This window comes from Dermacentor albipictus, chromosome 5 (genome assembly GCF_038994185.2).
Source record: "Dermacentor albipictus isolate Rhodes 1998 colony chromosome 5, USDA_Dalb.pri_finalv2, whole genome shotgun sequence".
In the NCBI taxonomy this organism is placed as follows: Eukaryota; Metazoa; Arthropoda; class Arachnida; order Ixodida; family Ixodidae; genus Dermacentor; species Dermacentor albipictus.
This window is the reverse complement of record NC_091825.1, coordinates 127,455,608-127,467,060: the sequence shown is the minus strand read 5'-3', so window position 1 is coordinate 127,467,060 and position 11,453 is coordinate 127,455,608. Positions and strand designations below refer to the sequence as shown.

The window sequence follows — 11,453 nt, the reverse complement described above, 5'->3', positions numbered from 1 at the left end:
CCACGATATGTGCAAGCAGTAATTTCTAGCCGCTGAGTGTGCATGAGGGAGTAGACCGGAAAGCGTGTGGCAAGGGTCGATTGTAATGAGGGCGCCAGTTAGCATACCATATAGCTTGTTGAAAAAGTCTGGCAACCATGGAGGGCCTACTACCCAAGAATTATTGATCAGTTAGGACCTGGAGAGAAGTTGGTAGGGCGGCATCAGAGGAGGCTGGCTTGCCAAGACTAGCTGCTTGGCATCATGCTCCCCCCTAATTTGTCCCCTTACCTCCATGGTACCAGTCCATACGAAAGCTAAATCACCAACGTTCAATCAAACTTCAATTGTGGAGAGCACTGCTCAAAGTCCAGCTTGCCTCGTCGTTCTCGAAGGTTGTGCTGTACACCGAGCATTTGGCAAGTCTGGTTGCACCACAGAAGCAACAGGAGTACCTCTCATCACAGAAATTGCCAAAAGCATAAATGCGCACCACGACCAGTAAATGGCCGGTGCCATGATGTCAGTAGTCAGTCGCGTTGAATGCCATCCAGCACTGCTTTCTCACAAAAGCAAGAGCACCAACACTCAGTGTCCAGAAAAAAAACAGGGGAGATGTCGAGTGAGTGCTGAATGAAAACAGCAACTGAGCTAGACAAACTTGAGAAAGTTAAACGGTGTCAATCTCTCTCACTTCTCGCAACAGCACAGCCTACAGTGCTCTAGCGTGTAGCCTTATCTGACCTTGGCCGGAAGGGTGAAAGGGAAGCTTACACAGGCTACACTATTCATTTGTACCCAGATGTCTCGTGCTCTGCAGTGCGCCTTCCCTGCCTTCAAACCTGCCTCCAGTGTGCAATGGAGGTGCACATTGTAGGAAAACACAAAGCAGAGGAGATACAGTGAGGCGGGAGGGGGCTGTGTCGAAGCATGGCACTATGACAGTCTGTATTTAGCGACGACAACTTGCGTTGTCATTGCTGTGATAAGGACGGGCATAAAACTAGTGGTGTGCATTCATGGGGACAGAGGGGGGGGGGGGGGATGCAGTCTTGGGACACAGCTGGACAACAATGTGAACGACGGCCGGATTTTCCTGTGCTCTGTCTGTTGATTTTTCCCTGTGCTCGGGGGATGTACGCTACGCACAGCGTCACGTTGCTATTGTCGATGCGACTTTGGCAGTATTTCTTGTTAATCTCCATAATAAGCAGAACTCGCTTGCATTATATATCTTTTGCTTAGGGCTCAGTTGGACTAAGACTCGTCAAAATTCTACGCAGCCGACATCACTCGAACTCAGGCTCCTGAAAATTTTGCTCAGTGGGGCTGACTCAGACTCAGGCTCAGCAAAATTCTACTCAACCGGGCTCGCTCAGAATCAGACTCATGGGTAGGTCTGAGTCTGAGTGAGTCGACTCATGACACTAGTGCATTTGCCCACCTCTGCTCATAACACACAGGTTCCTTTGTTTCTTTAAACTTAATGATTAGAATGCATAGCCTGGTGTGTTAGCATAATGAATATAAAATGCACTACAACCTTTCTGTTTTAGCTTGTTGAGCATAAGTTAATTTACCTGGCTTGGGCTGTCTTGTTGTCTTGCGCCACAGCACTTTCCTGAGCTGGTGCGGGAGCCAACGGTGGAGCGGTGGCTGCCATTGCACGCAGCTGCGCTCGGGGGTCACGTGACTGTACTAGAGCAGCTGCTGGGTCACGCCTACCCGTCCCACCTTCTGAGGCTGTGGGAGGACCCAAATGGCAAATGGGAGTACCCGCTGGCCTTTGATGTGAATGCACAGGATGCCACGGGCCAGACAGCCCTGTACATGGCTGCCTGCCTCGGCCATCGACGCTTTCTGGAAGCACTGCTGAAGTGGCGTGTTTGGGCCAAGCGGCTCCTCACCGCTGATGAAAGCCCAATTGCAGGTATGCTTTCACTAGTAGTCATAGTCTCGACCAGTCACTTTTGGACATGGATGTGGAACACTTGTAACTGGGTGGCCTGTGGGGTATGCACCCAGAATTCAAACCATCTCGTTTTGCCTAAAAGCTTTAGTTAGCTTTATCTCTCCATTGTCAGCCTTTAATAGAATGTTATGTGCTGAACGTGCACAAGCTTTCTTCAGCAAAATCTGTGCATCTCTGAAACTTAGTAGCACGAAGTATGCTTTAGAAATTACCATATTCTCAGGCAGCCCACTCCTAATTATAACAATTCACATCCCAAATTCCAACCATTTAAAACAGAATGTCCATGTAAATAACCTTTATAAATAACAAAGTGCAAGGACATTCATTCACATCATTGTAATAGGCCTAAAAGTCCTTCTTTGCATTCAGTAATGACTGCTATCTGCTGAAGCTTCCATTTGCTCCACAGCAATGCAGGTTGCACCTTTTTATGTGAGTTTTGTCTTCAAATGGGGCTTCACGGCAAGGATATCTTTGTCGCAGTGAAGCCACATTTGAAGGCACAATTTAAGTATAATTTGCATTCTCAGTTTGTACTTGAATTTTTTAATCTTTTGGTGTGGGTCATGTATGCGGAAATGCGATATCTGACAAATATTTATGTTTCACAACATAACTGAAGTAATTGCTTGATTATATTTGTTTGAAATTAACCGCTGTCTTCTCGGTCTTCTCTTCTGTAAAGCGATTCCTTGTATTTGTCTTCTCTCCATATTTGAGATGCACTACTAATTAAAGAGCAAATCGGTGCCTACATCTACGCAGACACAGGCCATGTGCAGTCCATAGTGACACGCCTCAACATGGCCTCTGGAGGGGCTGCACCACGTGAGATGCAGCTCTGCCCCGTGCGGCTCGACCTGTACTGCAACCAGGGCAGTGAAACAGCACTGCATGTGGCTGTACGCAAAGGACATTATGCGCTAGCAGCTGCTCTGCTGCGTGCTGGAGCGGCACCTAACCTTCCCATGCGGGGAGACACGTAAGGAAACTATGACACCACCAAACAAGCTTTGCAGAGGCACTGGCTGTTTTAAAGGGCCTCTCACCAGGCCACACAGGAAATTTTCGTTATACGCTGGAACTTGTTACGTGCCCTCTAGGGAGTGTTCTACCGCAAGAACTTTTTTAATTGGTTCATTAATAGCCGAGATAGAAATATCTCAGTGCCGCAAGTCCATGATTTCAGGAGTGAACTAGGGTGGTTGCTTGGGCTAGTTGGTAATTCGTGATCAAAAATAACGTACAGCGCGAAGGACAAGGACAGCGATAGACGACATACACAGCGCTGTGTATGTCATCTATCGCTGTCCTTGTCCTTCACGCTGTATGTTATTTTTGATTTCAGGAGGCTAAGGTCGCCACCAACATAACCATTTCTCCACTTGCCCCCGTGTAGCCTCCGCAAGAGAAATTCCTTCCCTGCGTTCTCCCATACCGGAGCCGGAGGATGGCATGACGCATGCGTCACAAGATCCCCTTTCTTTTTTTTTTCTCACTTTTTTTGCTGTATGACGCACTTCTGCTGACGGTCTCTCATGCAAACTGTTGCATTTGTTTCGTTTCTCGCAGTGCACAATTTCGCACACTGTGTACAAGAACACCTGACTAGCGGTGTAAGTCAGTGCTACAAGAACACTGAGGCAGAGGGAAGCAGATCACAGAGCATTATCGCGCGCGAGAACACAGTAGAAAATGACATAGTTTTGCTCTCTGCACGTGCAACTGTATGACATGGGAACAAGCAGACGAAATGGAACTACATCTCTCTTGCTGCAGTACAAAGTAAAAGAATGACACACAGACATTCGGTTTGTAGGTTTTATTATTTCTCGCAACGTTAATTCATCTATTGAAGTGAAAGATCAAGCAAATAACTGATGTTGCCTCGAATAATTCTCAAAGTCATGTGCCACTACGAGTGACGTCACAACACTGCCATGTACGCAGGCACACTTGTGCGATATACGTCGCCTCTCTGGCTGGGAGCGCGGCACCCGTAAGGAGAAAGGCAAACGGGGTTCGGTTTAAAATTTAAGCTATTTCCAGGACGCGCAGGGATGTAATATTCGCAGATACGATCGGTAGCGCGCATGGTATGCACTGCACTTGTCAGCTCAAAATGACCAGGCCTGGTGAGGAGCCCTTTAAGTTTCTCTAAGCTTTAGAGCAAGTCATTTGCACAGAAATGCAATATCTAACAAATGTTTATGTTTCCCAACATACCTAACTGAAGTACTCGCTAAGCTGGCTTTCTACCCGCCGTGGTTGCTCAGTGGCTATGGTGTGGGGCTGCTGAGCACGAGGTCGCGGGATCGAATCCCGGCCACGGTGGCCGCATCTCGATGGGGGCGAAATGCGAAAACACCAGTGTGCTTAGATTTAGGTGCACGTTAAAGAACCCCAGGTGGTCAAAATTTCCGGAGTCCTCCACTACGGCGTGCCTCATAATCAGAAAGTGGTTTTGGCACGTAAAACCCCAAATATTATTATTAAGCTGGCTTTCTGTTAATTGAATCTCTATCTCTTTTATTCGTCTTCTTCAAGTTTAATCATTCAGCCAATTTTTTTTTCATTATGTTTGCTACCTTGTCATCCAGCTTTGGCTTATTCTTGTGTGTGCTCCCACAGTACATACGTAACACTTCTTTCTGTTAGGTTCTGTTAAACTGTTCAATAGACTCCGTGCATTTGTGTTTGTGATGACTGTAGAAACTTAACCACCCTCTGTGTGTAATAGCAGCACATGCATGACACGCGATGGTGCAGCCCGTCAAGTGCTCTCCTGGAGGCATGCCGGCGGAGGGATGCTCAGATGGTGGAGTTGCTGCTGCGCCACGGGGCACGAGACGAGGATGGAGCGGCACTGGCCACACTGCTTCCACACGGCGGGCGGCTTGTGTCACGCCTGCTGTCGCTGCGTGCATATCGTGACCCGGAACACACTGTCAACCAGGTGGGCATGCCACTTTTAATTATTTACTTGTTTATAGATTTACTGCTAATTTGTTTGCTTCTATGTCTATTTGTTTGTTTGTTTCCTGCTTCACTTATGCAGGCATTATGTCGAGCAATTGGGCAGGAGAGTTTACAGCCAGGTAAACAAAACAAAAAAGTCACAGATGTGAAATGTAGAGATTGCCTTTCAAAATTGTTAGCTGCAGCGGTGACTCTGTGGCTATAGTGTTCTGCTCTGGAGTTTTATGTTATGTGTTTGATTTCCAGGCCGTAGTGGCTACAGGTGGAATGCAAAAATGCCAGTGTACTGGGCTTTTGCTACATGATAAAGGGCTCCAGGTGGCCAAAACAATTCTAAGCCCTCCACTAGAGCAGCTTCCGTTACTGAAATACCGTCATGCAGCGTCATCAAAAGCAGCTGGCCTGCCAACACTATTGGCTGATTTCATGATCGCGAGCACATTCTGTGTAATACATGATTGCTAATTTTGAGTTAAACAAATTAAACGTATATGTGTCTGCTATCTCAGAATGGCAGAAAAATAATTTCATCTCTGCGCTGTACGTAACTGCGTCAGTTACGCATAGCTTCTGAGATGGAAGCAGGGAAGAAGTCTACTGCGGCCACCACGAGGTGCTGCGACGAGCCCTTTCGCTACCACGATACTCAACTTTCGGCCGAGGCTTTGCTCTTTTGGCTTCTCTGCTATATAGCTTCCAGTGCGCTAGCCTAGACATAGAGAAGGCAGGTTATCGATGTGGTAACTCCACTTATAGTTCAAAGATTCATAAAATGTTTGTGCCAAGAGATCCATGAGGCGACATCCTTTAATAGTAAAGCCATTGTGTGATTAGTTAGAAAAGTGTTTCAGGGCCCCATTTACAGGGTGATCAGTTGGAATCAATAAGAAAATCCTGTAGTGGTGGACACTGCCTTGCTTTGTTCTGTGCAGGGTGCCCTAGACGGCCTGGCCCTGGCACCGAGCGTACCTGTGATGATCAACTGGCATGGCCAGCAATGCCTGGAGCAGTTATCCGAGCGTTGGCTGGCCGATGCTGCCATGGCACTCAACCTCAAGCTCAAGCTGCAGCCACAGCTCACGGGCCCTGCACTGGCCGCCATCACCCGCCTGGATGTGTCGGGGAACGCCTTGTCCGAGCTTCCGGGCTGCGTATTTTCGTCGCTGCCATCACTGCACCTGCTGGCAGCTGGACAGAACAAACTGGCCACTTTGCCTGCGGTGGTCTCTGCTCCACTTCTGGAGGAGCTGCAGCTGCAGGACAACCGGCTGGAGACGGTTCCCGGGAGCCTGTTCCAGTTGCCCGCCCTTCACACGCTCGACCTGTCCAACAACAAGTTACAGGTGCCGAACTAGTGATCTAGGAAGGCTTGTTTTCTGATTTGATATTTCTTGGGGATGTCACTGTCAATGTGCAACCTAACTGCCAAGCATTGTAAGTACTGGTGTGATGATAACAAAGACCACAAGTGCCAGACTTTGACTACAGTCAAGCCTTGTTATACCAAAGTTAGATTCGACACAAAGATACCTTTGATATAACCAATATTCATTATAGGCATATATTTGTTCCAAGCTGATGCAAGTGAGTGAGACATGCTATATTTACTTCTTTGTATCCGATGCTGCATTATGTCCGAAGTTATACCGAAGTTCGACTGTCGTTGGTAAGAAGGCCAAGAGATTGCACCAAGAGTTGCAAGGGACATAGGGAGAGCCGCAAGTGGCAGTCGGGCTGGTAAAACAGAAAATGAAAGAGTACTAATGGGACACGCTATGTCTGTGTATTCCTTACCTGACATCATGGTTCTCAAATGGGCATCTGTGGTTGTTTTAGGATTTGTGAACAAAATGTTTATGGGTCATTGTGGTTTTTGTTCATCAACTGAGTGAAAGCATATAGAATAATTCACTACCTTCTAGCCATCCTTCCACAAGACACAGTTAAGGAACAGAGACTGCTCATGAAAGGAACAAACATAAATACCAGAAAGCTATCACAGAGCTTCTTGGCACTTCACAGGAGAGAAGTCAATGACTGTGTCAAGCACCTTAATTAACATGCATACCTTTGCATGACCTGCCAATCCGCAGTCATACCGGTAGCTAAATGTCGCCTGAAGTTGTCCCGAATGAGTTTACCGTGCTCTCCACAAAAAGCACACACTTTTATGTGGTCTTCAGTGAACTTGATTCCCGCTGAACACATCACTTTCTGTCCTCACTTTCTTTTGTTCTTATGTGGCACTGATAAGTAGCCGTGCATACCACGCTGCATCTAGCCACCTTAACATACCATTACCATAGGAGTTCATTTTTATTTATGAGCTTCTCAGTCCTTTGTTTTGAACACAGTCACTTTGAAGAAAGGCTCCGATTAACTGGTGTCATGAACATGGAAAGACAAGCATTCTAGGAAAGGAGTCTGTCATAGTGGTAGGATGAAAGAAAATTACTTTTTCACTGCAGCAGCACTTCACGATATGTATACTCCCACAGGTGCTGCCTGAAGAGCTGTGGGGAGCACCCCGGCTACGTGACTTAAACCTGTCAATGAACATGCTGTCAAGGCTGCCCAGCGAACCAGGAGGCAACTCTACTCCACAGGAGCCCGAGCCAGCACCTGTTGCACCTCGTGCCCCATCACCAACTTGGCCACTTGAACATCACTGCCTCTGGAGGCACGCACTTGAGGCAGGTGCACTTTTCTTTGGTAATGTGGATCCTCTGGCTGCCTTCCCTGAATGTACCGTACTTTTGCGCGTATAACCCGCACTAAAGATTTTAAAAATTGGGATGCAGCTTATATGCGAATTTCGTCTTGAGGGGTAGCTGCACGGCAGCGTGGCTTGTGCTGCTGTGGAGCAACACTTCAAGGCAAGATCCTCCACCATTCAAAGTTTCGTTATCTCTTAAGGAACCCGACCCTCTCCCTATTCCTGCGTGTTGAAGCTCCCTTCTCCTCTCCTTTATGGTTGGCCATTCTCCTCCTCTTTACGGGTCGCCATTTTGTGCTTAGTATGAGGGTGAGTCAGAAAGTATTTGTCCCTCTTTTTTTTTTTTCTAGCCATATTCCGGCTGTGTTAGATCAGCCCGGGTTCATTGATGAGGGGGGGGGGGGAGGGGGTGTCTCAAGGCATCCTCCATCAGTGTGACGCTCTGCAGTGTGATGGTGGTGTACGATGACTGGCCATGAGCAGCTGTGCTCGGTGTTTATTTGGTGGAATGGTCAGTGTTGTCCACCGAGGCTGGTGTGCTGACGAAGATTATGCCGAAGGTGCATCCCATGCTTGTCGCACCCCTTACCCCTAGTTTGTTTGTTCAGCACAAACTAATGACAGGTTCACACCTGGTCGAGGCTCTGCTGCCGTCCCAGCTGGGTCGACGGCGCCTGTTATCCAGGCGAGTATCTGGCGGCCTTTGCACTCAAGTACTCCATCTGGACACCGGTGTCAGTGGGCCGGCCGTGGCAATGCCGGTTGCTGCCTGAGCCAGCTTCACTCCGTCCAGACAGCCCGTAGTGGCGGGCCACTACGGGCTGTCTGGTAGAGTGGTGCTGGACTTGACATCGGCCCTACGGGCACCGCACAACTTGCGATGCTTGCTGCCTCCGAGGTGGGCAGTGCTTCGCTGGCATCGACTGGTGCTGCCATTGGCCCCTCTGCGGGTTGAACTTCTGAAATGGCTGCCGAGAGTGCCAGCTGGTTCCCGAGGTGAGGCCTAACATGGTCAGTGTGCTGGTGCCACATGGTCCCGTCCGGCATGCGGACTAGCAGCGATGAGGCGCTGGCAGGAGATAGTACCTGTCTGGCGGACCAGGGTGGGCCAGGAGAAAAGTTCCTAAGGAAGACCAAAGGCCCGGGACAACCACTTCGGTCAGCAGCCAGCTTCTGCTTCAGGAGCGCTGTGGACGAGATGGCTGGATGCGTGATGTTCGAGGGTGTCTTGACCATCTGGCCAAGCAGGAGCTCACAGGGGGCATGGCCAGTGACATCGTGGGGCGTGGTCTTGTACTGGAACAGTACCCGGGCAACCTGCGTTTGAAAATCCCCAGCCCGACTCTTCTAGAGCTTGTCCTTGTTGGTCTGTACCACCTGCTCGGCTGTATTGTTTGAAGCTGGGTGGTACGGCCGAACCATCATCCGGTGGAATCAGTTCTTCATCAGCCAGGCCAGACATTCTGTGTTGTCGAAAGCAGGATCATTGTTGCACACGATGACGTCTGGCAACATCTGGGTGGCGAAGACCTGCTGCAGCACCGCAATGGTCATGCCTGCTGATGGACTGGTGATAGGTAGGACCTCCACCTACTTCGAAAAGGCATCTGCCTCCATGAGGAAGTAATTGCCCTTGAAGGGCCCCCCTAAATCCACATGCAGGCGGTACCAGGGTCTCTATGGGTATGGCCAGGGGGTGATTTACACATGACATGAGGCCCGCTGATGCTCCTGGCAGACTTGGCAGCTCTGCACCATGTGAGTGGTGTCCTGGTCCAGGCCACCAAACGTGCGACTGTGCCACCATCTTTGCAAGCCAAGACAACCTGCATGCAGCAACTGCAGGACCCTGAACCCGAGACTCTGTAGGATCACCACCGTGGAACCCCACAGGAGGCAGCCCTGCTGTGGGCGCAGCTGCAGGCTCAGTAGGCCTGCTTCAACTCTTCCCCTCTGGACGCCACTTTGACCACCTGGGATAGAACTGTGTCCCGGCTGTTTGCCTGCGACATCGCAGATCTGGAGAGTACCTCCGGGTACGCCTGCTCCAGCATGAACACTTCAGCAGGCTGTGGAACAGCAGCAGGCAACTCTGGCAGGGGCAGGCAGCTAAGGGCATCAGCAGGTCCCAGGTCCTTTCCCAGGGGGTAGAACAGCTGGTAGCTCTAGGCTGCCAGCCTCAAGTCCCAGCGTACCACTCGAGGTGATGCCTGCATGGGAACTGCCTTGTCAGGCCCCAGCAGCCCCAACAGTGGCTTCTGGTCCATGACAGCTTCGAATTTCCGTCCCCACAGACACTGGTGAAAGCACTCGACCCAGAAAATGAGGGCCAGGCCTTAGTTGTCCGGCTGGCTGTAACGTTGCTCTGCAGCATGAAGCCGAAGGGAAGCAAACAACATAGGGCATTCCTGGCTATCCTTGTCTCAGGGCGCCAGGATGGCTGCCACGCCATGCAGCGACGTATCTGTGGTAAAGACGACAGGCTTGGCTGGATTGAAGTGTACCAGTATTGGAACTTTGGTGATTAGCTCCTAGCTGGGCTGGAAGGCCACGTCCTACTCCTTCTTCCAGACCCACTGCTGACCATCTCGAAGCAGAAGATGGAGCGGCTGTAGATGCACCAACAGGTTCGGCAGGAAACTGCTGTAGAAGTTGATGAGGCTGAAGTAGCACTGGAGCTCCTTCTTATTGTGGGTCTTAGGCGCCTTGGGCATGGCATCAACTATGCAATGGGCTGGGTCAGGCCGTCCTGGGAAGTGACATGTCCCAGGTACTCAACTCTGGGGGCCAGGAAAAGGCACTTTTCTAGCTTGAGCTTGAGACCGGCGTCTTGCAGTCATGCCAGGACATTGTGCAGGTTCTGTAAGTGGCCCTTGTGTCGGTGCCGGTAACCAGGATGTCGTTCAAGTACACTGCCATGTGCCTCATACCCCTGAAAAGGTTGTCCATCTTCCTCTGAAATATGGCTGGGGCTGAGGCCAAGCTAAACGGTAAGTGCGTGTGCTAGAAGAGCCCCAAAGTTGGTCGTTATTGTGACGTACTTCAGAGAGGCATCCGGGAGCTCCAGCTGCTAGTAAGCACCTCTGAGGTTGAGCTTGGTGAACTTTTGTCCCTCGGACAATGCTGACCAGAGATTTTCAATCCGGGACAGCAGGTACTTCGCAATGGTAGGGACGAGGTTGATGGTAACCTTGAAATCATCACAGATCCTGACACTGCCGTCTCGCTTGAGGACTGGAATCATGGGGGCGGCCCATTCAGATGTCATGACGGGCACCAGGATTCTGTCTCGCTGTAAACGTTGCAGCTCCTGGATGACCCCATCATTCAGGTCGAACGGCAGTGGGTGAGGCGTAAAAAAAGGAGGCCTGGCTCCCTCAGGTACACAGATGCTGGCCATCGTGCCAGCGAATGTGCCCACTCCTGGCTGGAACAGGGACTTGAAATTAGTCTGGAGGCATGGGACATCTTTCACCGCATGCAGGACAGCTTCCTGGTACTCTGGCAGACGAACTCCCAGTGTGTGAATCCAGTTTTGGCCCATCAGCGTTGGCGACGACCCCTTGGTTAAGTAAAGGGGAAGGACTGCCTCCCCGTTGGCAAAGCGAATGCTGACCCAGGCCTGACCGACCCAGGCACTTGGGAGAGCTGTCTGGAGTAGCTGTGCAGCATGACGCCCAAAGCCTCGATGGACACGCCGGGGAGATATGCTTGAGCAGTTTCCCAATCATGACTGACATACTGGCCCCTGTGTCCAGCTCCATGGAAATTTGGTGCCTGCAGACTTCAACGGTCAGCATGTAT

The 11,453-nt window shown here is 50.2% G+C and overlaps 1 protein-coding gene across 3 annotated transcripts in view; it reads left to right on the top strand.

The window, feature by feature from the left end:
• The window catches only part of Lrrk (Leucine-rich repeat kinase), a 70,854-nt gene that overhangs the window by 7,425 nt on the left and 51,976 nt on the right, over positions 1–11,453 (top strand). For all 3 annotated transcript variants that reach the window (XM_070538875.1, XM_070538874.1, XM_070538873.1), the window contains exons 6-10: positions 1,594–1,909; positions 2,720–2,936; positions 4,724–4,910; positions 5,866–6,276; positions 7,432–7,626. In XM_070538875.1, the coding sequence (XP_070394976.1) occupies positions 1,594–1,909; positions 2,720–2,936; positions 4,724–4,910; positions 5,866–6,276; positions 7,432–7,626 (1,326 nt within the window). The remainder of the gene's footprint in view (positions 1–1,593; positions 1,910–2,719; positions 2,937–4,723; positions 4,911–5,865; positions 6,277–7,431; positions 7,627–11,453) is intronic.